The 26,963-nt window shown below is 41.8% G+C and overlaps 2 protein-coding genes and 1 long non-coding RNA gene across 4 annotated transcripts; 2 read left to right on the top strand and 1 right to left on the bottom strand.

Annotated features, from left to right (window-relative positions):
* Window positions 1–702: 702 nt before the first annotated feature.
* LOC124046641 (hepatocyte nuclear factor 3-alpha-like) lies at window positions 703–22,328 on the bottom strand. Of its 2 annotated transcripts, XM_046367253.1 has the most exons (3): window positions 22,301–22,328; window positions 3,389–3,568; window positions 703–2,593 (listed from the first exon to the last, which is right to left on the bottom strand). In XM_046367253.1, exons 2-3 carry the CDS (start codon window positions 3,458–3,460, stop codon window positions 1,364–1,366), a joined length of 1,302 nt encoding a protein of 433 aa, XP_046223209.1. In that variant the 5' UTR covers window positions 3,461–3,568; window positions 22,301–22,328; the 3' UTR covers window positions 703–1,363. The 2 variants fall into 2 exon arrangements, with proteins under 2 accessions (XP_046223209.1, XP_046223208.1); XM_046367252.1 differs by lacking the exon at window positions 22,301–22,328 and having other exon boundaries at window positions 3,389–3,980.
* On the top strand, window positions 8,808–18,879 carry LOC124046642. The gene is made up of 6 exons (XR_006841037.1): window positions 8,808–9,060; window positions 16,697–16,781; window positions 17,053–17,167; window positions 17,462–17,870; window positions 18,057–18,131; window positions 18,647–18,879. It is a non-coding gene; the product is annotated as an uncharacterized LOC124046642 (long non-coding RNA).
* Window positions 22,329–23,101: 773 nt separating the features above from the next.
* LOC124046640 (somatostatin receptor type 1-like) lies at window positions 23,102–25,316 on the top strand. The gene has a single exon (XM_046367250.1). The coding sequence runs from the start codon at window positions 23,220–23,222 to the stop codon at window positions 24,321–24,323; it is 1,104 nt and encodes a 367-aa protein (XP_046223206.1). The 5' UTR covers window positions 23,102–23,219; the 3' UTR covers window positions 24,324–25,316.
* The last annotated feature ends 1,647 nt before the right edge of the window (window positions 25,317–26,963 follow it).

Genomic DNA, 26,963 nt, shown 5'->3' with positions numbered 1-26,963 from the left:
AACTCCTCGATATTTTCACCACGCTCAATTCAATTATCTATGTTATTTGCGCATCAGGGGGCAATTACATGATAATTAAACACGTTTCACGGTTACTCAGCCAAAATGTGTGTCTACAAAATACCATGATCAAAGTAAAATCTGTTCAAGTTCACGAGCCGCATCATGTAGGGTTACGGTTCACAAAAAGATGATTTGGCCTTTCCTTGAGATTGTTAAAAATCCATCTACAACACGCCGGAATCCTTTATGAGGTAAAGCTCTGTGGCTGTATTTCTGTTAGAGTTGGCTTTAGCCTTGCTCATTGATCAACAACCTGCGGTGCGTCAACCGAAGCGCGACCATCAATAGGGTACAGTTAGCGTTTCTAAACTTTACGGGGATATTATGCACTTTAGAGGTTTTGATCAATGGTTATAACCCGCATTTCATATGGAGTTACATTCATGATATAGTAAGATGACGCATTAGTTTACAAGATTGAACAATAAAGCTGGCTATATGCCACCGACTGAAGATCTAGGCCCTATAATTAGTACATTCCCTTTACAATTGTAATGTTTTTAAGGCATAATTAAACGTAATATTGTTCCTGAATTATTTGGATATGCATAAAGTTGGAACAGTTGCGTAATTGAGTGGTAGGTTATATTTTACGCGTCAGACACGGCTTCAAATTAATGTAAAAAAAATACAACAATCAGTGAATAAATCGTATTTGTTTTATTTGGAAATGAACAAGAAATAAGTTAAGCACGTGCAGAGACATCAAAACAAACAGAGAAAGACAAAACGCTGACATTAAGCTGCACATAATCACCCATTTTCTGGTTTGAAAAATACCACAAAAAAGACTGGAATTTTGCTTTAGCCTATAAAGAATAACATTTTATTTATAATTCATTTCCACTTGGAATTTAAGATTGCTTAAAAAATGTTTGTCAGATATTTAGCAAATGAAACCAAAGCAATGCGTAAAATGACAACATCCATTCAAAAAAGTAGGCTGTATCTGTAACAGACAGGTGTTTTGCGCTTTACCTGCGTCACGCGTTCCACGAGACCTTATTGACTGACCTTCATTCATGCAAATTGTAACACATGGACATATTAATTGTGGGGACTACAAGTTTTGGGAATACAACATTATTTTACAAGCTCGAAATTGTTTTAAATACACTAGCAATGATTTACAGCTGGATATACAATCATTCAATTGGAAACACTTTACAGGACTATTGTATTTTACTCATACATATTCTTATACATTGAAGTAACAGTCCTTATGCACCAGGTGCATGCAAAAATAAGATAAATGTTTTCTGTTTGTCCTTTTGTCGAGCACTATAAAAATGAGAAGAGACTAAGAAGTGTTGAGGACCGGTCTGGAATACACACCTTGATAGTATGACGCCTCTATTGCGGATGGGTCCATGGCTCTGCCTACCATGGACGCGCTGCCGAGGGGTAGACTGGAGGACATACTTGAGCCGTAGGAGGAGTATTGCAAAGCTTGCTCGTAGGCTTTCAAGTCTAGTTTGTGCTGTTGCTCTGAAGATGACATTAAATTATTTATTGAAAAGGGGTGGTTGAATGAGTAATGGGGATCCCCTTTTAGGTGCAGCTGGGACTCGTGCGCCATCGAGTGCGGAGGTAAAGGGAGAGAGGACAGGGACGTGACGGAGCTGGCCACAGGGTGGAGAGGTGGCCCGCTGCTCTTTAGTTCAGAGGCGCTGCTACTGCTCCTGCGGTCCATGATGTGAGGGCTGGAGGACTGGTTGCAGGTGGAGAGGGAGTTGGGGTCCACATGTCCAGTCTTGCTGTTGTCGCTCGAAGGTGACCCAGAACCAGACTGGTCTTTCCTTCCGTCTCCTTTACTTGAAGATAGCTTTCTATTTTCGCATTTAAAGCGCTTTTGTCTGCGGAGATAACAACCGTTCTCGAACATATTTCCAGAATCTGGGTGCAGGGCCCAGTATGAGCCTTTGCCTGGCTTATCTGGTGATCTAGACACTTTGATGAAGCAATCATTAAAAGACAAGGAATGGCGAATAGAGTTCTGCCACCTCTGTTGGTTCTGTCTGTAGTATGGAAATAGGTCCATTATCCATTGGTAGATTTCGCTAAGCGTGAGCATCTTGCTTGGTGCTTGCTGAATGGCCATGGTTATCAGGGATATGTATGAATACGGAGGCTTTGCGTGCGGGTAGCTTCTCCTGAACGACTTGTTGTCCCTTGCTCGGTTCAGGTTGGGCTGGTTATAGGACATTTGGCTCATTGTAGGGCTCATGCTGGCGTATGGATTCAGAGCGTTCATGGAAGCCTGCTGAGCCGACATTGCGCCCATGTTCGAGGGGCTAAGGGCAGTGCCCATTGACGATACCCCGCCGCACATTCCATTCATGGACGTGTTCGGAGGCATCCCTGCCATTGTACCGGGGCTTATTCCGGCTCCCAGGCCGGGGTTCGCGTAGGACATGTTGAAAGAACCGGAGGTCATATTTCCACTGGTAGACATACTCATGTAACTGTTCATACTATTCATGGAACCCAGTCCTGCATTCATGCCGCTGTTTGCCATGGGCGAATATACCTGGAATAACATGAGATAAAATGTGATCACAACAGTGCTTTCGTCTTCCACACACTCAAAGTGCTTGAGTTTAAATGTTTTATTCTGTTGAAATTGACTGTTTAATGTACATCCAATCATAATTAATAATGGTTAACACAAAATATTTCGAAACGAAACTTATTTAATTGATTCGATTTGACAAGAAAACATGGGATTCATTTTGAGAACCTCGAAACAGCAGCATGAAAACAGTCCAAGATATTGTGAATCTCGAACTCGATATTGTTCCACTGTTTTAGGCCATATCAAGCAATTATTTGTTATAATAATTAGACATTTCAATTGACATGTTATGTAAGCTTATTATGCACAAACACAACGAGGTCAAGGAAAGTGTATTACGCCGTGTCAAACAAACTAATTCAAATGGAGTTCTAACATTCCATGCACTGACTGAAACTTTTTTTCCTAATAGTATGATTTGAAAAACATATGCCATGATGTCTGGTAAATATTCAGTGCCAAATCCTAACTTATTATCGGACTGCATTACCAACAGATGTAATGGGTTTTTACTTATTGTAAATTGCAAATATCTCAAGTCAGCATTTGGCCCTCTGGCGAACATGCATTTGCATTTAGTGACATCTATACCAAAAACAGCCCAATATTCCAAACACTGACTGTAATTGAACAATTTGAGGGAAACTAACTCAATGAAGTTTGCTAGAAAACATTCATTGCGAAAACGGAACAATTGGGAATCAGTTAACACTTTATTCTATAACCCAAATCGAAAACTTCGACACATACCTCTTGTGCGTCATTGTAATAGCTGCTCCAATCTGGTGTTTCGTGACCTTCCATTTTCACTGTTCCCAACATTATGGTAGAAATCCACAAATCGTAAACATGCAGTTCCTCAGATTGAAGTTTTGGGGAAATGTATCCTAGGAAATGGTGTGCTGTAATTGGCTGGATGTTGCAGGAGGGCTAGAGTAAAGAAGTGAAGAGATGTTGAATGCAGTGTGAACTGAGTGTAGATCTTCCCCTATTACGAAGACGGTATAACACACCCACTTTTGTGTGTTCATTTTCCTGGCTCATTTTCCCTCACTGTAGTCACACATCCCCTGTCCACAATTATTCTGTGTCTTTACAGAGACAAACAGCCCAGTCAAAAAAGTTATTTTCACCCTCATAAAGTGTGTAAACATTCGATCGGCTAGAAAGCAGGGTTTGAAAGACAGCCGAGCATGGCATTCCTTGTTGATAATTACGCACTTGAAATGTTCCACAAATAGCCAAAATACATTTCATACGCCATAGGGAACGCCAGGCATATACCAAATAGACTGGAAACTAGCATTACAAACCTAGTCTTTTAGACCTGTATTATGATACATCATAAAGGACATTTTGATGCAATAAAAACACAACAAAAACGTCCCTGTTTATGACTCATTTCAAAATGTCCATTATGCGCACATGGGCGCCAGCACCTCATGACAATGTTTGCTCTGGCTCACAGACAGTGGGCTATAGGAATCAAATGGCTAAATTCTGCGAGAAATGAGAAGGCGTGAGTACTGAGGATATTTGATATTCCGATACAAATCATTCATTGATATGCATTATTCTGTCAGGTTTAGTTTAATGTTTTGTCATATGATGCAACGCATATTATTTTCATTCATTTTTCATCTATGCCCATATAGCATTTAATTTTAGCCCACGTAGGCCTATGTTAAAATTAATGTTATTGTCGCTTGTCAATGGCGAGAAGATGGAACTTGTCAACATCCATATATATGCGTGAAAAGACCTTCATAGCCCTCGGCTCTGCTGTACACTACAAGGGGTTACAGCCACGTCCTTCGATTCTAAACCCGTTAATGGGCGAATAACAGCGATACTTATCCCCTTACATTGGATTATGTCAGGGTGATTTCTAATGCCGTTCGGGAGAGAAAATCGATTAGTTCAGGCCGGATTAAAACCTCCCATAATGCTTACTGCTGGATTTGAATTCTGTCACGGGAGATATAGCCAGGGCATCAAAGGCCTACAGATGAAAATGGTTGTTTTACAGATAGGGCCTAATTAGACTCATCGTATGCTTCATTCTATGACACTAGTTATTATGATCATCCTGCTGTTTATTTTGGCACAGCAACATTTTTTAAAAGACTATAATTTGCCCCAAAGAAACGCCAATTGCTACCATCACCACATGAGGAAGGAATTATATTCCACAGTTCAATAGGCTAGTAAAGGCTACTAATTTATACATAATTTTATGACAATACAGGTTAATATTTCCTGAAGGACTTCAGTACAGAATAAAAACAATATGGCAAAATCAACTTCTGTTGATGAGAGCAACCTGTGCTTTGCATGGAGCATTATTATAATCATGTAGGCTAACTCTTTCTATTTTGTTCCGTTCCCGAAGTTCGTCCCGATTCTGCACCCAGGTGGAGTCTGTTTTGTCCTGCCCAGTTGTCTGGTGGTTGCTAGGAGGTCCTCCCAGCCACCAGGAAGAAATATTACAAAAAGATTGTCAACTTTTAACTGGCTCTCTATTTTGCCAACGTGTTTATGAGAGAACACACTGGTGGGTGTTCAGATATGACGTACATTTTAAAAATTAGTGCCAAAAGTTACGTCAAAGTACGGTCAATGTCAGCAAAGAGCTGTGACTTATCACTTCACTATTCTAGAAAAAGGTAAGTGTTGGAATTGTCTAATGTGTTAAAGCTAGATAGCAACTAATAACTAGCTAATATATTCTAGAAGATTAAAGGATAGGTAGCATAAACGTAACCACATGTAACATATTGATTTGCATTAGAATATCCCAATGCAAAGTTACCTCATTTTTCAAGTTATTACTAAAACTGATCAGAATTCTGAAGAATGCTGAACTGAAGTCCTATTGGAATTTTTTTTTGCAAGGTGTGACATAATATGGAGGACCAGGCATGCCAGCATATTCCCTATAGTAATAATCCCAACAGAAATAACTTCAAATGTATAACTTTAAATTAAACCAAATCGTTTGCACTCATGACTACTGGTTTCATTTGAAATTTCCACCAATTTACAAGCAAATACTTTATGAATGTATTGTTACAAATCAGCTTGCAAGGTTGCTAACCAACTACCCTGCCATCACTGCATGAGTCAGCTATTTGCTATCAACACCTAGCTTACAGCTACATTAAAGTAAACAATCGTTCAAACAATGTTACCGGTATATGCAATTACCTCAGCCAGCAAGCCAGCCAGCTAAGGTTAGTCATTTTAGCCTTGTAGCTAGCCTAGCCTGAAAACTAGCCTAGCTAGCCAACCACCATTGTCGACATAGCTAAGTAGTAAGCCAGAGAACAACTAGTCTAGCACAGGCAGGAACCCACAGAACACAAAAAAAGCCTGCAGATCAAGTAGAGGGAGCGGAAACTTACTGATTGACAGCTGAGTTAGCTACCAAAGTCAAAGAAGAACTAAGTAGAGGCCTTCAGAGGGAGGCCGTTTCACCGGCCTAGGCAAGGGAGAGTCAGCTAGCTAGCTAATCTAATAGCGATATAGTGAGGTAAATCCACATTGAATTTACTCAGTTTATCTCCATCATTGTTGACACTCGTGATGTACTGTACCGGTAGGTCGGTAGGAAATAGAGGTTGAAGGCTTCACATTCAAGCTCGGTTTCAGTCAGAGTCTCATTCTGCCTTCCGCTGGTTATACTAAGTCATCAAAGTCCTCTGGGGTGAAATGAGCAGTGCATACATACAGTAGACATGCGCACGATTCCTATACTCCAATCCACTCGCTTCGATCGGACACACCGCTCCCACTTCAAAGCTTGCATCTAATTATTGGGACACAAATGAGTCGTAACCCTTTCCTTGTGGGTATTACTGCACTAGCTACAAACAACGGAAAACTACGAAAACCCTCGCTCGAATACCACTACCAAACACACAGGAGAAGAGGTGTTGCAGTTTTTCACATTCATTTATATGGTTTCTACATAGTTGTTCTCCAGCACTTGGTTTGGAAAGTAATTACATGCTAGCATGGCTAGTAGTTAACGTTAGCCAGCTGGAACTAGCTAGTTAACACCGGTTCTCCATATGACTTTGAGAAATAGTTCATTGTGGGTAGTCCCAAAGACATACGGAAATAAGTTAATAAATATATAAAAACGCTAAAACATAACTGTTTGTAATTATAGTTAACCAGATTGTGACTACAACTAAGTTAAAGTATTTGACCACACTGTGTTGTTACTCTGGTGAGTAAAAACTTATGCTTCCTATATATTTTTTAAAGTGGTTCACTGGAAACATTATAGCTAACTGGGCATTTGACATCTTTCAAACTTCATTACCAACTAAATCTACACTATGAAGCCGTTGTTGGTTAGGCTGACAGTGCTCCTACTTTGTAACACAGTAACAACAATCTTAACATCAACAGCTTGATCATCAATTATTGAGTAGAGAAGAAGCATAATTAGTGACAGAGATTTACCAATCATTTTAGATTTTATTATTGCTGTTTTTTTACTCATTTTAATTGATGTTTCATTATCACCCATTAAATTATTTCATCTTCAGTACTGTACTTTTTTTTTTACATGTTTCACTTTCCAACACTTGGTCATGTTGATAGACACAGGGCAACATGCTGAGAAATAAGAAGATCAGAGCCACAGAGGAGCTGAAGTTGAGGGAAGAGTTAGAGGCTCTACGCAAGAGTCCCAGCGTGACTTCCTAAAAATGAATCAGCTGTTTTTCAACTTCCACGCAACGACAGCACAATAGCCCAGCCAGCAGACTCCCCCCACACACTGGAGTCATGAGGACTGATGGAAGAGGCTACAGAGGGACGTCGGACGCACCCCAAAACAAGACCTCAACGATGTCTGCAGGGTCAGACAGCCCGTTGGAGTTCCATGCAGACCTGCTACAATCCCCACCTGCCTCCTTACCACAGAGCGCACTACTACCAGACATCCCTTAAAGGAAGTCAGAGAGGTGAGCAAGAGTCAAGGGATAACACATAAGGAATCAGTGGAGAGAGATGTCAGCAATGCTATTGATTCAGTTCATTTGGTACTGTGTCCTCCAGAGCACAAACCTGCCTCGAAGCCGGCCATACCTCAGCTAGCAGGCACTACCAATGTGGTGTCCATGTCCATGAGGCCACAGTCTCCTTAAAAGCCCAGGACCAGAGAGGCCAGCAACAGGGACCAGTATGTGTATATACACAAGAGCAAGAAGGAATCAGAGCAGGTGTCTATCTTGGAGAAGGAAGCAGCTGAAAGGCGTGTCCGGAGATCAAACTTCCTCAGCAGATGTCAGGCTCTGAGCTTTGACAGCACGGATGAGAGCAGGAACAGTGAGGACTCGACCAATCCCACGGGAACGCCCCTGCGGAAGATTTAAAAAATAAAATTAGGAAACCGAAAGATAGGTCTACATCTACACCAATGACTTCCACTGACAACAGCATCTGTACTGTCAAGTTCACCACAGAGCAGCTTCATGAGGCCCGGGGATCATAGGGGCTGAGGAAGAGGGCCAGGAGGACTCAGACTCCCAGCAGAAGACCCGAGGAGTCAGTGGCCACGGCTATGGGGCTTGGCAGAGGGAGGATGGTGGATGAGATTATTGCCTCCCTACAGAGAGGAGGCGGTGATATGTCGTCCGCCTCAGACCAGATGATCAAGGGGCTGATGGGGAGAGTGCTGGGGGACCATAGAATTAATTCAGCTACAATGCAGACAATTAGGTGACAATAGGATAACAGCCTAACAATTGAGAATATGCTGAATGGTCACAAAAACTAAAGGTGACCTTCATACTTTTGGTAGAGATTAAATAAGCCCAGTGATAGTTACATAATAATAATTGTATTAGTTATTTAAAAAAGGTCTAAAATGCTCATAACAATTGCACTTTATTATTTAATGATCCGTTTTTGTTTTCAATCATGTTTTTAAAGGAAGCGAAAACAGCGCAATCAAAATCAGAGGATTCAGAAGAGGAGATAGAAGATAATATTAGCCCTGTACAAACAGGTCATGGAGAGACTACAGGCAGTGTATTTAGATGTATCACATTTGACTTGCCTTGTGACATTGAAAAATAGCCTCTCAGAGCATTTGAGCATATTTTAAGTGTTGAGCTTTCTGTTATTAAGGTTGTATAATGTTTGTATGATAGTTAACAGACATCTTATGCTGATTTTCCAGAGTAATCCTCAGATGTCCCACAATTCCACAGAGGATGTTGTGGGTTAAGAGGGAGACACCAACCCCCCCAAGACCTGTTGAGTTCCCTAAATCACAACAGGTCTACAAGATGGCTGGCTCACTGTCTGAGAGAATCAGGGGTCTACAAGATGGCCGACTCACTGTCTGAGCGTGACAGACCGACAACAACAACTGCTCTATGGCCTCTGCTCTCCCACAGAAGGTACTACTTGAATATATTTGGTCATCGTTTTTAGTTCAGTAGGTGTTTTATCCTGATCAACAACTTCAACTACTATCAGTTTAGTATTTTTTCTGTCAAAGGTGACTTATACAGATGTAAATGACAGCTCGAGATGCCATAGCTCCTTCTCAGAGACCAACGAGTGTGTATTTACAAAATAAAACCATTCAAGGCCTTTCACTTGTAGCAGCATGGGCCCCAAAGAACCATAATACTCTTGTATTCCCTGTCTGTCTGGTTGATCATGAGAGTTGTGAGTTGTTGTTACAAACAGATTTTGAGTGTGATCATTGAGGTTAAACTACTACAAGTGTGTGTAACACATGGATACAACATGAAATGATGCAACACAGACCTAGCCTGTGTTAGCTTCCACCAACACAGAACTGTAGTAAAAAAATAAAACCAGGTTGCTGTCATAAAAATCAGGTAAACCTGTCATTGGCTAGTTATAGGTAGCTGTGACTGCTGCTTGTTTTGTAGGAAGTAGTTTCCCAATGACCTCTTCAACTCACTATCATGGTAACCATCTGCAACCTTGACTTTAATGGCTGGGGCGGGGATGGTCTTGGACGGAGGTAAACTCAGTTCCAGGGAGTCTAAGCGAAGTGACTAGGCTATCATCAAAACTCCTCCACCCCATTCTCAGAGACCCATTGACAAAGAGATTAATTATTATGCTCCCGGCCTAACACTCTCTTACGACTGCTCTCAGTCTGTCTGGTGCCTAGTGCACCCACACACTTCCTTATCAGTGACTGCTTACTCACCCAAAGATACCAGATTTACTGCCTCCTATTGCAAGCCAGGAGTTGGAATTGTGCCACTCACTCCCTTTCCACTCCCTCCTATCCCCATTCATGAAAGAAAATTACCAAAACAAGTGCCATTTAATTAGGTAGGGGTTTCAGAGCTTTGGTTTACTGAAAGGTTTCTGCTGGATATGGATGGGAGGCTTTATAAGGGGGCCCGGCTGCCAGCCTGCCTGTCTGCCAATGGTAGATGGATTAGAGTTAGATCGACAGCAAGTCTAAAAGACAGGCAGCGCTCAGATTGGCTCCACTCCACATTTCTAGAATTCTCATTTCATTGAAAACAAGGTGAATGACTCTGGTTGACCTTACAGGGTTTTTGCTGCGCTCACTGAGCTGAGGCATACCTACCTACCTACCCCAGAGTTCCAGAGAGATGATTCATCCCAGGAGTGGCAGGCCGTAGTCAACATGCTATCCTCCAATAAATTGTCCAGTGTCTGTCAGGTTAGAAGCCCTAGTCAAGTGGTGGATGGAGGCCCGACCTTTCCCTCCCAACACTAAGCTGCCACACAGAGTCGCAAGTTCAAAGAGGGATAAGTTATTGCAGGGATGATCTGAGCAAATACACCTCCTGCTCATCTGCTTACGCAACAGAGAATGTTAAATCTGTTGGGACAAGTCACAAGACCACTGTATCGATTGTAGAGGTTTCAAATATGTGGATTGTTGTTGAATCATTGACATTATTCAATGTAACAAATCAGTGGGGTTTTGTTTCAAAGTTACTTTCCATAATCCCTTTACCTTACATGATAATATGGTGTGTTATATGACCTGTGTCATTACAGACTAGGTACAGAAGTCAGAAATTATGTTCAATTTAGATATACAGGCAAGTAAGCATTAGCTTGGTCCTAGATGTATTTATGCTATTGCCAACTCAATTGTTGTCATTGTCAAGCCAGTGACAAGGAGGTGGATGATGACACGAACAGACTGGCTAAGTAAGCATATCACAACATTTTACTAAATCACTGTTGTATTGCTCTCCCACAGTGCAGATGAATACAATTACCATTCACCATCTTTGTAGAACCGCAGTCAGCCAAGCCCTGCCTCTGGAGCGGACTTCCCTGGTCTGTCACACCTCCAGCCAACTCACTGCACCACCACTGTTTCACCAACAGAGGGTAGCACTACAACACATTGCTACCCAGCCTGACAGACACAGGTCAAATTAAATCTCTTCCAGGCTCTGCTTCATAGGATGTCCAAAACGTGGATGTTATAGCTAAATGTGGAATTTCAGTTATATACATATAAGCATATACAGTTGAAGTCGGAAGTTTACATACACTAAGTTGACTGCGCCTTTAAACATCTTGGAACATTCCAGAAAAATGAAATGACTTTAGAAGCTTCTGATAGGCTAATTGAGGTGTACCTGTGGATGTATTTCAAGGCCTACCTTCAAACTCTGTGCCCCTTTGCCTGACATCATGGGAAAATCCAAAGTAATCAGCCAAGACCTCAGAAAATAATTGTAGACCTCCAGAAGTCTGGTTCATCCTTAAACAATTTCCAAACTCCTGAAGGTACCACGTTCATCTGTACAAACAATAGTACGCAAGTATAAACAACATTGGACCATGCAGTCATACCGCTCAGGAAGGGGGCGCGTTCTGTCTCCAGGAGATGAACGTACTTTGGTGCGAAAAGTGCAAATCAATCTCAGAACAACAGCAAAGGACCTTGTGAAGATGCTGGAGGAAACAGGTACAAAAGTATATACAGTGCCTTGCGAAAGTATTCGGCCCCCTTGAACCTTGTGACCTTTTGCCACATTTCAGGCTTCAAACATAAAGATATAAAACTGTATTTTTTTGTGAAGAATCAACAACAAGTGGGACACAATCATGAAGTGGAATGACATTTATTGGATATTTCAAACTTTTTTAACAAATCAAAAACTGAAAAATTGGGCGTGCAAAATTATTCAGCCCCCTTAAGTTAATACTTTGTAGCGCCACCTTTTGCTGCGATGACAGCTGTAAGTCGCTTGGGGTATGTCTATCAGTTTTGCACATCGAGAGACTGAAATTTTTTCCCATTCCTCCTTGCAAAACAGCTTGAGCTCAGTGAGGTTGGATGGAGAGCATTTGTGAACAGCAGTTTTCAGTTATTTCCACAGATTCTCGATTGGATTCAGGTCTGAACTTTGACTTGGCCATTCTAACACCTGGATATGTTTATTTTTGAATCATTCCATTGTAGATTTTGCTTTATGTTTTGGATCATTGTCTTGTTAGAAGACAAATCTCTGTCCCAGTCTCAGGTCTTTTGCAGACTCAATCAGGTTTTCTTCCAGAATGGTCCTGTATTTGGCTCCATCCATCTTCCCATCAATTTTAACCATCTTCCCTGTCCCTGCTGAAGAAAAGCAGGCCCAAACCATGATGCTGCCACCACCATGTTTGACAGTGGGGATGGTGTGTTCAGGGTGTTGCTTTTACGCCAAACATAACGTTTTGCATTGTTGCCAAAAAGTTCAATTTTGGTTTCATCTGACCAGAGCACCTTCTTCCACATGTTTGGTGTGTCTCCCAGGTGGCCTGTAGCAAACTTTAAACGACACTTTTTATGGATATCTTTAAGAAATGGCTTTCTTCTTGCCACTCTTCCATAAAGGCTAGATTTGTGCAATATACGACTGATTGTTGTCCTATGGACAGAGTCTCCCACCTCAGCTGTAGATCTCTGCAGTTCATCCAGAGTGATCATGGGCCTCTTGGCTGCATCTCTGATCAGTCTTCTCCTTGTATGAGCTGAAAGTTTAGAAGGACGGCCAGTTCTTGGTAGATTTGCAGTGGTCTGATACTCCTTCCATTTCAATATTATCGCTTGCACAGTGCTCCTTGGGATGTTTAAAGCTTGTGAAATCCTTTTGTATCCAAATCCGGCTTTAAACTTTTTCACAACAGTATCTCGGACCTGCCTGGTGTGTTCCTTGTTCTTCATGATGCTCTCTGAGCCTTTAACGGACCTCTGAGACTATCACAGTGCAGGTGCATTTATACGGAGACTTGATTACACACAGGTGGATTGTATTTATCATCATTAGTCATTTAGGTCAACATTGGATCATTCAGAGATCCTCACTGAACTTCTGGAGAGAGTTTGCTGCACTGAAAGTAAAGGGGCTGAATAATTTTGCACGCCCAATTTTTCAGTTTTTGATTTGTTAAAAAAGTCTGAAATATCCAATAAATGTCGTTCCACTTCATGATTTTGTCCCACTTGTTGTTGATTCTTAACAAAAATATACAGTTTTATATCTTTATGTTAGAAGCCTGAAATGTGGTAAAGGTCGCAAAGTTCAAGGGGGCCGAATACTTTCGCAAGGCACTGTATGTCCACAGTAAAACGAGTCCTATATCGACAAACTGAACGGCCGCTCAGCAAGGAAGAAGCCACTGCTCCAAAACCGCCAAAGAAAAGCCAGACTACGGTTTGCAACTGCACATGGGGACAAATGTCTTCTGGTCTGATGAAACAAAATAGAACTGTTGGTCATTATGACCATCGTTATGTTTGGAGGAAAAAGGGGGAGGCTTGCAAGACGGACACCATCCCAACCGTGATGCACGGGGGTGGCAGCATCATGTTGTGGGGGTGCTTCGCTGCAGGAGGGACTGGTGCACTTCATAAAATGGATGGCATCATGAGGGAGGAAAATTGTGGATATATTGAAGCAACATCTGAAGACATCAGTCAGGAAGTTAAAGCTCAGGTCTTCCAAATGGACAATGACCCCAAGCATACTTCCAAAGTTGTGGCAAAATGGCTTAAGGACAACAAAGTCAAGGTATTGGAGTGGCCATCACAAAGCCCTGAGCTCAATCCTATAGAAAATGTGTGGGCAGAACTGAAATAGCGTGTGCGAGCTTGGAGGCCTTACAAACCTGACTCAGTTACACCAGCTCTTTCAGGAGGAATGGGACAAAATTCACCCAACTTATTGTGGGAAGCTTGTGGAAGGCTACCCGAAACGTTTGACCCAAATTAAACAATTTATAGGCAATGCTACCAAATACTAATTGAGTGTATGTAAACTTCTGACCCACTTGGAATGTGATGAAAGAAATAAAAAATAATAAATCATTCTCTGTACTATTATTCTGACATTTTGCATTCTTAAAATAAATTGGTGATCCTAACTGACCGAAGACAGGGAATTTTTTCCTAGGATTAAGTGTCAGGAATTGTGAAAAACTGAGTTTAAATGTATGTTAACTTCCGACTTCAACTGTGTGTGTATATAAAATGTAGTCATCTTCTCCACTTTCTCTCCCACTACCCCCTTTACCTTACTTCATATATACAAACTTTGCATGTCAGGAGTATCATTACAACATGTAAAAAAGATACTGCAAAGAGATTAAAGGTATAGTAAATGAAGGCGTGCCCTGTGTGGATGTGACTGAGTCTGATGTAAAAGACTGTGTGACCCCTCCCCAGGACTCAGCCAGCCTGGCTGACTGGCAAAAGATCACTGGATATTAAGTAGAGATGCCCAGGATGATGCTTCATGGACAGGCGGGGGAGGAGAATGTGAATGCAACTAAATTCATTCAACTTTTTTCCCCAAAAGAATTATCCACTAGGTGGCACCAAATACATTTGCAACTCATTAGATTCAGCAGGTTGCTTGAAAGATGCTGCTATGACGTAAGGCACAATTATACATTCACTGAACACTAACTACTCAGTGTTGAATGTCTCAATATATTGTTTTGCTCGTTTTAAAGGAGTCATTTAATTGGTTTAAATTAGTTCCCTCAACTTCCCTGTCCTAAAGTGTGTTTCTCATCTGTGTTCCAACGAGCTGAAGAAATTCTGGCACCCAGTGCCTCCCAAGTTCAGCTGCTTTCATGCCTTCATCAAACACAAACTCTTTCCAGGTAGTGTAGTACTGAGCCAAGTTCCAGGTAGTGTAGTACTGAGCCAAGTACAAGGTAGTGTGGTACTGAGCCAAGTTCCAGGTAGTGTAGTACTGAGCCAAGTACAAGGTAGTGTAGTACTGAGCCAAGTTCCAGGTAGTGTAGTACTGAGCCAAGTTCCAGGTAGTGTACTGAGTGTAGTACTGAGCCAAGTTCCAGGTAGTGTAGTACTGAGCCAAGTTCCAGGTAGTGTAGTACTGAGCCAAGTTCCAGGTAGTGTAGTACTGAGCCAAGTTCCAGGTAGTGTAGTACTGAGCCAAGTTCCAGGTAGTGTAGTACTGAGCCAAGTACAAGGTAGTGTGGTACTGAGCCAAGTTCCAGGTAGTGTAGTACTGAGCCAAGTTCCAGGTAGTGTAGTACTGAGCCAAGTTCCAGGTAGTGTAGTACTGAGCCAAGTACTAGGTAGTGTAGTACTGAGCCAAGTACTAGGTAGTGTAGTACTGAGCCAAGTACTAGGTAGTGTAGTACTGAGCCAATTACTAGGTAGTGTAGTACTAGGTAGTGTAGTACTGAGCCAAGTTCCAGGTAGTGTAGTACTGAGCCAAGTTCCAGGTAGTGTAGTACTGAGCCAAGTTCCAGGTAGTGTAGTACTGAGCCAAGTACTTGGTAGTGTAGTACTGAGCCAAGTACTTGGTAGTGTAGTACTGAGCCAAGTTCCAGGTAGTGTAGTACTGAGCCAAGTTCCAGGTAGTGTAGTACTGAGCCAATTACTAGGTAGTGTAGTACTGAGCCAAGTACTAGGTAGTGTAGTACTGAGCCAATTACTAGGTAGTGTAGTACTGAGCCAAGTTCCAGGTAGTGTAGTACTGAGCCAAGTTCCAGGTAGTGTAGTACTGAGCCAAGTTCCAGGTAGTGTAGTACTGAGCCAAGTTCCAGGTAGTGTAGTACTGAGCCAAATTCCAGGTAGTGTAGTACTGAGCCAAGTACTAGGTAGTGTAGTACTGAGCCAAGTACTAGGTAGTGTAGTACTGAGCCAAGTACAAGGTAGTGTGGTACTGAGCCAAGTACTAGGTAGTGTGATACTGAGCCAAGTACTAGGTAGTGTGATACTGAGCCAAGTACTTGGTAGTGGTACTGAGCCAAGTACAAGGTAGTGTGGTACTGAGCCAAGTACAAGGTAGTGTGGTACTGAGCCAAGGTAGTGTGGTAGGTAGTGTAGTACTGAGCCAAGTACTAGGTAGTGTAGTACTGAGCCAAGTACTAGGTAGTGTAGTACTGAGCCAAGTACTAGATAGTGTAGTACTGAGCCAAGTACAAGGTAGTGTGGTACTGAGCCAAGTACAAGGTAGTGTGGTACTGAGCCAAGTACAAGGTAGTGTGGTACTGAGCCAAGGACTAGGTATTGTAGTACTGAGCCAAGTACTAGGTAGTGTAGTACTGAGCCAAGTACAAGGTAGTGTAGTACTGAGCAAAGTTCCAGGTAGTGTAGTACTGAGCCAATTACTAGATAGTGTAGTACTGAGCCTCTGATGTTTACAGATGGACAGGTTACTTCCCTGCCAGACACAGTCAGTCCACTGGAACAGTTACAGGCAGACTTAACTTCAGAAGTCTCCATCTGTTCAGTGTTTTAGTTGAGATGTGATGGGGAACATTGGCGATGCTCTTTGATCATTACATTACAATATGCCTTACTACTCTGACAGTTAGATGACATTTACAAGGACAAATTGATCATGCAGTTTTAACCTGGTGAAATAGAATATTTTTGAATATCAAATATCTTTGATATATCTGAAATATAGCTTTGAGTCCTAAAAATGGCTAATTGCAATTTAACCAGTTAACCATACCTCACCAATGTGATCTCACCCTATATATATATCATACTGCTGTGTTTCTATGGTGTTTTTTACTTAGGCAATCCGGAATGACAAGGGAGGATCTGCAGGACCTGAAGGAATCAGCCTGTGACCTGACAGAGATGGAGCCAACCAACTCATTGGTCAGTGTGGTGTTCAGTACCCCCCCCCTACCCAAATGTAAATGTTATGTAATTCCCAACGCTGACCCCCCATTTCAGACTATAAATATCTTTAATTAAAATGTATGCGGACTTGATAAGTAGTATCAATATTATCTTACAGTAACCCCCACAATCTGAGCTTTTTAGGCTATTATTATGTGTTCCATTGTGTGCTGAACTGAAGTGTTATGTTATGCAGTACTGTGAGCACTACAGATATACAGTGTTCTATTTCAATGTGTGCCACCAGTGCTCAACAATGACAGCCATGAGAACCTGAGTGCCTTCCTGGGGCCTGCTCTACACTGAGAAACGGCAGTGGCAACAAGCCATGTCCGACTTTGAAGCGGGATCAAACTCGACAGGTAATACCACTGGGCCTCTTGCTGTGACAGAGTCTGGATCCTTTCTTCTGAAAAGAGCAACGGGGCTTTGAGTGAGAGGGGAGAGAGACAGGAAGAGAAAGAGAGGGGGTTGGGTGTTGGTGTGAATAAGAGTTCCACGATGTATAAGAATGTTTAATGTTTAGAACTAGAATCTTGCTCGAAGTGTAATGACTGGTAATGAGAATGTTGTAGAATACCCTGGAGATGGAGAAATGACATTTTGCTCAATGTTTCTCTCTTTATGATGATTTCTTGTTTCTCTCATGTCTGTAGCGCTGGCCCCAGTGAACCTGGCTTGCTGAAGGTTGGGAAAATATCCTCAGTGGTTGGTGGATACCCACATTTTACCAGCCCCTCCTATTTTGTTCCAGGCCCATTTCTCTTCTACGCTGTACCCCACCCCGCTTTCACCTCCAGTGTTCAGATTGTTTCTTCTGGAGCTGAAACACACTCAAATAAATATGAATGTACCAGCCAATGCCAAAATCTACCAGCATTTGGCAAGTGGCTGGTGTTCATTTCCCACCCTGCTGAAGATGGGTCAGAATTATGTAGCCATCAGAATGTTCAGCAATGCCTTAAGGATGGACCCCACCTACATCAGAGGATACAGGTAGCCTAATGATTAGAGCATTGGGTCAGTAACCGAAAGGTTGGTGGATCGAATCCCCGAGCTGACGAGGTAAAAATCTGTCGTTCTGCCCCTGAACAAGGCAGTTAACCCACTGTTTCTAGGCTGTCATTGAAAATAAGAATTTGTTCTTAAGTTCTTAACTGACTTGCTTAGTTAAATAAAGGTAAAATGTTAAATAAGAAATTCATGGTTCATTTATGGTTCATGTACTGCATCTTATTTGTATCTGAACAGGTCAATGATCTGAAGAGAGAAAATCATACAAGCCACTCACATGAAACCAGGTGCACATCACTTCCATATCATGAGGTAAAGGACCTTTCTGTCACATACATAAAAGCTATTGTCCTTGACTTACATGTGTCTTTTTGCTGTATAAATGTTATTTCTCAAGTAAGGCTTGAGCTTACTGTAAGTCTATAGAAGTGACTTCAACCATTATTTTAGAGTACAGTAACAGTACTATGTATTGCCAGTATCTGAGAGACATGAAACAATTTGACCTGACCACATTTTGTATTAAATACGCTGCTAAGATGAACGAAGGTACAAACATTCTATGCATAAAGGAAGCACAATATGAGCTCCCTGACTGACAAGCCATTGCTATCTCTCAGACAGACGCTATATGGCGGGACTCACTGTGTCCAAAATGATATCCTAATCCCTACATAGTGCACTACTTTTGATCAGAGCCCATAGGGCTCTAGTCAAAAGTAATGCACTACAGTATATAGTGAATAGGGGGCCATTTAGGACTCAACAACCGTCTTATACGGACCAAACAGACTGTGATATTTATATTGGCCCTTCCCCACCACCAGCTCTAGGGTCATTTCCTATCCAGCAGGCTGCAGTCCAGTCTTTCCTGGGGAATGATGCCAAAGCCATTGCCTGTCTAGAGGCAGCCACCAACAACCGACCCTCACCTCCTATCTTCATTCTGCTGGGTAAGACTCAGATGAAGGCAAGCATGGTCATAGTATGTTGTTGCTATGTTATGGGTTACCATACCTTGACATGTTTCATCCATTAACTCAGGGTTTCCCAAACTCGGGCCTGGGTGCACGTTTTGGTTTTGGCCCTAGCACTTCACAACTGATTCAAATAATCAAAGCTTGATGATTAGTTGGTTATGTGACTCAGCTGTGTAGTGCTAGGGGAAAAAACAAAAAGGTGCACCCAGGGAGGCCCCCATTATCCAAGTCACACTTCACTTTTTTTTCTACTTGCGGCGACATTGCCGACAGCTACTTTAGTGAAGAAAAAATTGACTTACTCTATGACTGAGATGTGGTTGTCCCACCTAGCTGTATTAATATGAATGCACTAACTGTAAGTTGCTCTGGATAAGAGCGTCTGCTAAAAGACCAAAATGTAAATCGATTTTTCTATCATATCTGCTCTTCTGCGTTTAACTTGGTTGTCGAGTGTCCACTTTTGTTTTCAGTGCGCCCACTGTATGTTTTATTTCAGCCACATCTTCGCCCACTTTGGCAATTTTCTCTTCAAGATTTTTGTTCATTTTGCAAATCTCCTTTAGAACTGGGTCATCAGGCTGTTCTTCTCTGCCATTTTCCTTGCTAGCAGCAGGTGCAGGTAGAGACAACATTTGTGTTTTTCATCAAAAGTGTCTGCTTTTGGGCATTTCTAAGTAATTTTCCATGTAACCGATATCTTGGACAATTAGTTCAAATGTGTAACTAGGAGTTGAATAATGAGTAAAAATGGGGTTGGAGCTACACAGACTATAGTTAGCTGCTGATCGTCACCGGAAACAGGCGATTGGCCATCCTTGATATACACAGGAAACTGTTGAACATGAAAAACCCAGCAGCGTTGCAGTTCTTAACATAACCCAGTTTGCCGGGCACCTATTACCATACCCCGTTCAAAGGTACTTAAATATTTTGTCTTGCCCATTCACCCTCAATGGCACACATACACAATCCATGTCTTAAGGTTAAAATCATTCTTTAATGTCTCCTCACCATCTACACTGATTGAAGTGGATTTAAAAAGCGACATCAATAAGGGATCATAGCTTTCAACTGGTCAGTCTGTCCTGGAAAAAGCCTGTATACACTGTGTGTAGGCTACTGCATACATGAACAAGGCAACAGTAAGCATGTCCCCACAAATGATGCAGCGCCCCCCATTGAGCCAATTGAGATATTGCATCCCCTTTGAGCCAATTGAGACATCATGTTTGACTAAAACATTTCAGTTAACTCTAGCTCCCGCCATGGGCCAATAAGTGTCATTTTGTAAATGTCGGCTCACTATGACAAGACGCATCATTCACTGAAGTTGTGTCAAAATCTGGCAAGCACTGTTTGAGATATCACATTTGACTAACATACAAACCATAGTCCCCTTGCAGGAGTGTCACTACAAACATTTACGTGAGAGGAAAACAAAAAGTGCACATGCATGAGTGGGAAACAGTCAAGAGTCAAATTAAAGCAATCAATCCAGCGAGATTTAAGTTGCTACTCAATGTATTCACTGTTCAGTAGTTTCTCAGTCCACTGTGCGCCAGGTATTATACAGAGATTTGTCTTGTCATAAGTTACAAGGTCAGATGGTTGTATTGTAAACTGTTTTGTATTAAGTAGTTTGTGTTTAGGCCTGTTAAATCAACCTGTCTCAAGGATATGTGGTTCAGTGCATTGTATTGTTGCGTTGTAGGCAATGAATCAAACCCAAAACACTGCCATTGCAGGCTCCATGCTCCAAACCCAGAACTGCCATTGCAGGCTCCATGCTCCAAACCCAGAACTCTGCCATTGCGGGCTCCAGCCAATGAGCCTGATTTCCCTAATGACTTGTGATTGGTCTGCCAGATTAGATTCACCAATTGTGGCCAAGGATTTTAATTAAATATGGGTGATGAATGCGTGACCCTGCAGGCCGGGTGCTATGACAGCCGCCTTGTTATTCTGTCAGCAGGGCTGCTATGTTTCATACACTGCTGTTGGGTCTCTGTCTGATCCCAATATTTTGTACATTTATTTTAATTCAGTGCTTTTTCAGACTTGATTGTATTGATGATAGTGGGATTGCATGGAACTGAATCATATTTAATTTAATTGTTTTAGCATAGACCAAGCCCATTCAATTCATACAGTGTATGTGGAGAATAAGTGTTGACTAAAAATATAGTTAACTATGAATAGACAGCCTCAAACTGTCTGGTCTTGGTTTTACTCTGTATGTATGTCTGTTCTCCTCCAGCCCAACGATGCCCTGGTCTACAAGCTGTGGAGGACTACAGAACAGAAGGTGAACTCCAAGAGGCACCTGAAGACTGAGATGAGCCATCCCCATAGTAGTGGTACTGTACATTCTGTCTCCATATGATGCTACTCAAATCAAAGTTTTTGTATTAAGTACTTGATGTGTTTAGGTTTGTTAAATCACTCAACCAGTAGGTCTGAACCTGACAAATGGTTGACGGTAAAGATACTGCCAATCAAAATGGATACTTTGTGCATAGGAATCTTTATTTTGTGTTATGTGCTTAAAGTAACTTATGACATTGCATTTGAGTGTTTCAAGAGTCATGTGCAATCAGATCTAAGTGCATTTACTGGTGGTTATTTTGAAAAAGATTTTTGTGCCAAGTTCAAGATCTACCTTCATGAATCCTCATTGAGTCATTGGAAACAGCTTGCAGTTCCCAACAAACAAAGATTGTATTTATTTCTTTGGCTTCGGAGCTCTTTCCCAGTGAAATAACTGGTTTCCTTCTTGCCCATCCAAATCAGCTGAGTCAGTCTTTATAAAACAGGAGCTAGAGAGATGAGTGGGAGGCCTATGGAGTATGAAAAACACCTGCCAAATGAACCGGCGTGCATCCAGGAGGGAGATAGGAGTGTGAACACAACCATCTGTTCCACTCACATACTGAGTGTGTGTATGTGTTGCTTGTTGCATTTCAAGGACAATCATTCTCTCAAAACAATTCTTGCAAAAATGATATAGCTGACCCAGCTGAATGCAGTGTTTGAGGAGATTCTTCAGTTTTCCAATCCAACATTGTTGCATTCTAATGGAACATGTTTATTTTACTTCAATATGAGCCCTTAGAATTATACAATTAAGTCAAAGGTCTCTCTCTCCTGAGCTGAGGAAATATAAAATGTTTTAGTTATTGCTCACCAAACACTACTTGTGTTTATTTTAGTCTGTTTACTGCCCACTGGGCACAGATCTCAGTTCCTCATTTTGATAGAGTTCAACGTAAATTCAACGTGAAAACAATAATTGAACCATGTCATTGGATTTAGATTAAAAGTTCGGTGAAAAAAAGCATACCCGTTTGTGCCCAGTGGGTAGAATCTCTAACGTAATTTGGTCAGTTCTGATAGATTAAAAGTCAAGTTGTCACACAAGACCCAGAAACTGCTCTCCTATCCAACTTTGTCAACATAGATATTGCATTTGGCTTTCCTCATGAAACTGTATTTACTTACTTAGATTTTCAGTCTCTAGAGCAGGGAGTGTCGCAAGTATTGCACGATTTTTTGCACCACCTAGGGATCATACCTGACCCACTGAGCTAATTAATCAGTTCAGTGATTGACTAATTTCAACACACCTGGTCTTCCAGGTCGGTTTTAATCAAAAACATGAAGCGCATGCAGCGCTACAGGATCAGGGTTTCCTACGCCGGCTCTAGAGTGAATCTCTATGTTTTTGTACCTGATTTGAATATGACGATTGACTTTATTAATTAAACGTAAATTTAAAAAATATCACTGGGACTTATTTGAAATTCTCAGTGACATTCCCCCCTGATGTGGAAATGATTTGTGATTGTGTCGTCTGTAATAATTATAGTTGGTATGACAGCTCACTTATTTCAAAATAAAGACGATCTTTGTGCTCTGTCTACACATGCCAGGTATGCTTTTTGATTGTCATTTTTATTAAGTTATTAAATTAAAGATGACAATTTATGCAGTTGTATTAGTCTCGTAAATGTCCAATAGTGTTGACTGTGTGTTTTAATTTAATAGTAAAATTGCTGATACGTCAAGAACTTGTGGAAACTTTTAACTATTGTGCGTCGTCATCAAAAGACAAGGCTCTGCAGCAATTTACCAATCAAACAGTTGAAATTTAATGTGTGTTTTGACGTTCAACGACATTTCTATTTCAGATTACAGTAGTGTATATCGATTAGGACCGAGTCTAGTCCCCACCGCAACGTCATTTTACAAGGTCTGAAGCTGCGTGTCTTAAATGACTACAGCATTCATAGCTATCCATGGTCCTGAAACGCAACGTCTGCGCGCTGTACCATCGATCAACTGCTGTGAGGAGATTGGTTCTCTGGACAGTACTGTTTGAGAAGGGTTATTTAAGATATACTTTTTTTTATCTGCCAAAATGCTCAACAGCTCTATCAGGAATCTTACACTGGAGGACGTTTTTTTCCTAATTAACAACTCGTCTTGGAACGGAACGTACAACGAGTCTCACGGCAGCGCTATCCTCATCTCCTTCATTTACTCGGTTGTCTGTTTGGTCGGACTGTGCGGGAACTCTATGGTTATCTATGTCATTTTCAGATATGCCAAAATGAAAACTGCAACAAATATTTACATTCTGAATTTAGCCATCGCGGACGAGTTACTTATGCTGAGTGTCCCCTTCCTGGTGACATCTTCACTCCTTCACCACTGGCCTTTCGGCTCCCTTCTCTGCCGACTTGTTCTAAGTGTTGATGCTATTAATATGTTTACGAGTATTTACTGCCTAACTGTACTTAGCATAGACCGATATATCGCGGTTGTGCACCCCATCAAAGCCTCCCGGTACCGGAGGCCCACAATAGCTAAAATAGTCAACTTCGGGGTTTGGATGTTTTCTATCCTGGTCATTTTGCCCATTATTATATTTTCCACGACCGTTCCAAACTTGGACGGTTCGCTCGCTTGTAACATTCAGATGCCAGAGCCAGTGAACCAGTGGATGGCTGTGTTTGTGATTTATGCCTTTCTCATGGGCTTTCTGTTCCCTGTCTTTGCTATCTGTATGTGTTACATCCTCATCATCGCCAAGATGAGAGTGGTGGCACTGAAGGCAGGCTGGCAGCAGCGTAAGAAATCGGAGAGAAAGATCACTCTGATGGTGTTGATGGTGGTGACCGTGTTTGTCATCTGTTGGATGCCCTTTCATATTGTACAGCTCGTTAATGTCTTCGTGAAGCACCATAACGCGACATTCATGCAACTCGCAGTGATTTTGGGGTACGCAAACAGCTGCGCCAACCCTATACTGTATGGATTTTTATCAGACAATTTCAAACGTTCGTTCCAAAGAATTTTGTGCCTGCGGTGGATGGACAATGCAACGGAGGAACCAATAGATTACTATGCCACGGATCTGAAAAGTCGTGGTTACAGTGCGGATGAATTTCAACCAGACAACATGGAATGTGACAGCACTTATAGAAATGGAATCTGCACTTCGAGGACAACGACACTGTAACCTAGCACATGGACATAAAGTGATGAAACGATATGAACAAAATCATAAATGTGACCACTGAGTGTTTTGCTCATTAGGCCTACTAGGCTGTTACGCCTAGTTACTTCGGTATTTATTAGTTTTGTTTACTTGCAACTATTTATATGAACTGAATTAAAATGTTGACTAATCAGAATGTCTTATTGTTCGAATCATTGCAATATGGATTCAGGTGGCACTGTGCGTAAAAGTCCTCCAATTATGACAAGTAGCCTTGCAGAGCAGAAACAGACTTGCACTACTAGATGCTGCCGGTGTGCAGTGCAGTTATACCATTTCCCCTGTGTGAGCCAGAGTGTGGACTCGAGTCATAAGACTTTGACTCGAGTCTGACTTGAGTCACACATCTGCTCACCTGAGACTCGACTTGATAGAAAATAAAATAACTCGAGACTTGACTCGAAACGCACACTCGGCACTCTCTCTGATTGGACCAACTGTCAATCAACACAGGTCGGATGAGCTGGCGCAGTGAGAAGATTTTCGGGGGTCGCTTGTGCGAAAGCTGAATGGGAAAATATGAATATTTTTTCATACATATTTTAATAGGCTACATGTAGCCTGACATTTAAATTTTATAACAATGCCTTTACGATCTGGTCACTAACATGATAGGCCTACAGCATTGCAACAAATGGTTGTTTCCAAAACATTCTAAACTATGCTTCAGAACCACAAAGTTGTGCATCTTGACTGTTGACCAGTCATTACCATTGGCGTGCAAAGATGGGCTCACACATCCGGATTAGTGACCAGAAATCGCTTGTTTAATTTCCCCCGGTTTTGCTAGGCCAAAATAGAGTAGCCTGCCTAAATGAATATTATCCAGTGGAGATGCGTCATTCATGGCAGGTGGGACTCAAAACAGATGGAGCTCTGCCCCACCTGCCATGAAAATATGTGTGACATATCCGTCTGTAAACAATGTAAAAGAAATGTTGCATTAATAAAGCCGCATACAAACAAGGTCTCTTTTTTGCTTTCTTGAGTAAAGCAGCTCCAAAATTAATGTGTTTCAGTCTAGCTCAGTGCTTTTTGTGGTGGTGGGTCAGCCAGCGGAAAATATGGAGAGTAGGGGTTGGTAATGTTCTCCAGTTGCGCCATGATTGGCTCAGTATTCTGTCACTCATGGGGACACTACCTCAACACAAAATCTATGGGTCGAGCTCGAAAATTCAAGCCCCCCTGGGTGCTGCCATAGACTTACATTAGAAGTGCCCATCCAAGAAGGCTCAAGGTCATTGGCCACAGATAAAATGACGTTAAATCATGTCATATCTACCTTAGCTTTGGTTAGATTTATCATGTCAACTTCATACTTTCAACATCTTAGCTATCAGGCTAGACAAGCAATCATCATCATGCATCGAGTCAACAATCTACTGGTAAATCCTTTCAACCCTTGTCATATAAATATAAATTATAGATAAAACGTAACGGTGCTCATCAGCCATTTGACATAAACATTACACAACAAGTTGGAAATCGCAAATTCAACAATGAGTGCTAAGGCGCCACTGCAGCCCCGGGTTCGAACCCAGGCAGTGTCATAACCGGCTGCGACCGGTTATGCACAATTGTCCCAGCGTCGTCCGGGTTAGGGGAGGGTTTGGCCGGCTGGGATGTCCTTGTCTCATCGTGGTCTAGCGACTCCTTGTGGTGGGCCAGTCGGTCGAATTCGGTGTGTCAAGAAGCGGTGCAGCTTGGCTCTCGACCTACGCCGAGTCCGTAGGGGAATTGCAGTGATGAGACAAGATAGTAACTACCCCGAAAAGGGGGTAACACCATGGGCCAGAAAAGTTTGAATACATTGGCCATGCTATTAATCCGGCATGACTTCTGCCAAGTTCAAAACTGGAAATTCGGAACTGGGAAATCTGACTTCAGTGAGTTCAAGACAACTGGAAACTCTGTAAAAACAAACTCCAATTGTGAAAATACGGAAAATAATTTTGAACTGTCATCCAACTTTCTAGAGCCCACAAGAGTGCCACTTCCTGTTGAAGTGAGCACAGCACAACAAGTCCAAAAATGTCTTGTATGCTTCTGCATAAATGATGTAATATGCCAGGGAGATAGTATTACTTTCTTAGCTACAGAATGTTGCGTAGTAAGCTGTTAGTAGACCATGTGCCTTACCTAAATAATTTGATCCCTTTTCCCTTCATAATTAGCCTACTGTTCTAACTTGGTGGGGCACATGTAGCCAATAGCCAGTTGTAGAGAAATGTCATCATCAAATATTGTAAGAGCTTTCATTGTCTGCTTCTATGCGCCCATTATTTATCTTATGGTTCTGACTTGGTGTACAGGGAGAATACTGTAAGAACGGTCCATGTTCTGAATTCTAGCACCATACATTTCAAAAGTGCTGAACAAATAGTTATATTGACTAGGTTGCTCATTCATGTCTTAATAAAAATTAAGGATTGCCTCTTATCCGCTCCTCTTCCCCTTAATGCCATAGTTTGTACATCTCAGTTGTCATTAGAAGCCACATTTGTTTAGCAAGTCAGGCATATCAGCTATGCTTTTTTAAAAGCAGCAAATGAGGCTGAATGAACTGTTTCGCTGCCAGACAAGGCTCCACTGATAGCCAGG

The sequence above is a fragment of the Oncorhynchus gorbuscha genome, linkage group LG10 (assembly GCF_021184085.1).
Source record: "Oncorhynchus gorbuscha isolate QuinsamMale2020 ecotype Even-year linkage group LG10, OgorEven_v1.0, whole genome shotgun sequence".
NCBI lineage: Eukaryota > Metazoa > Chordata > Actinopteri > Salmoniformes > Salmonidae > Oncorhynchus > Oncorhynchus gorbuscha.
This window is presented reverse-complemented; position numbering and strand designations above follow the sequence as displayed.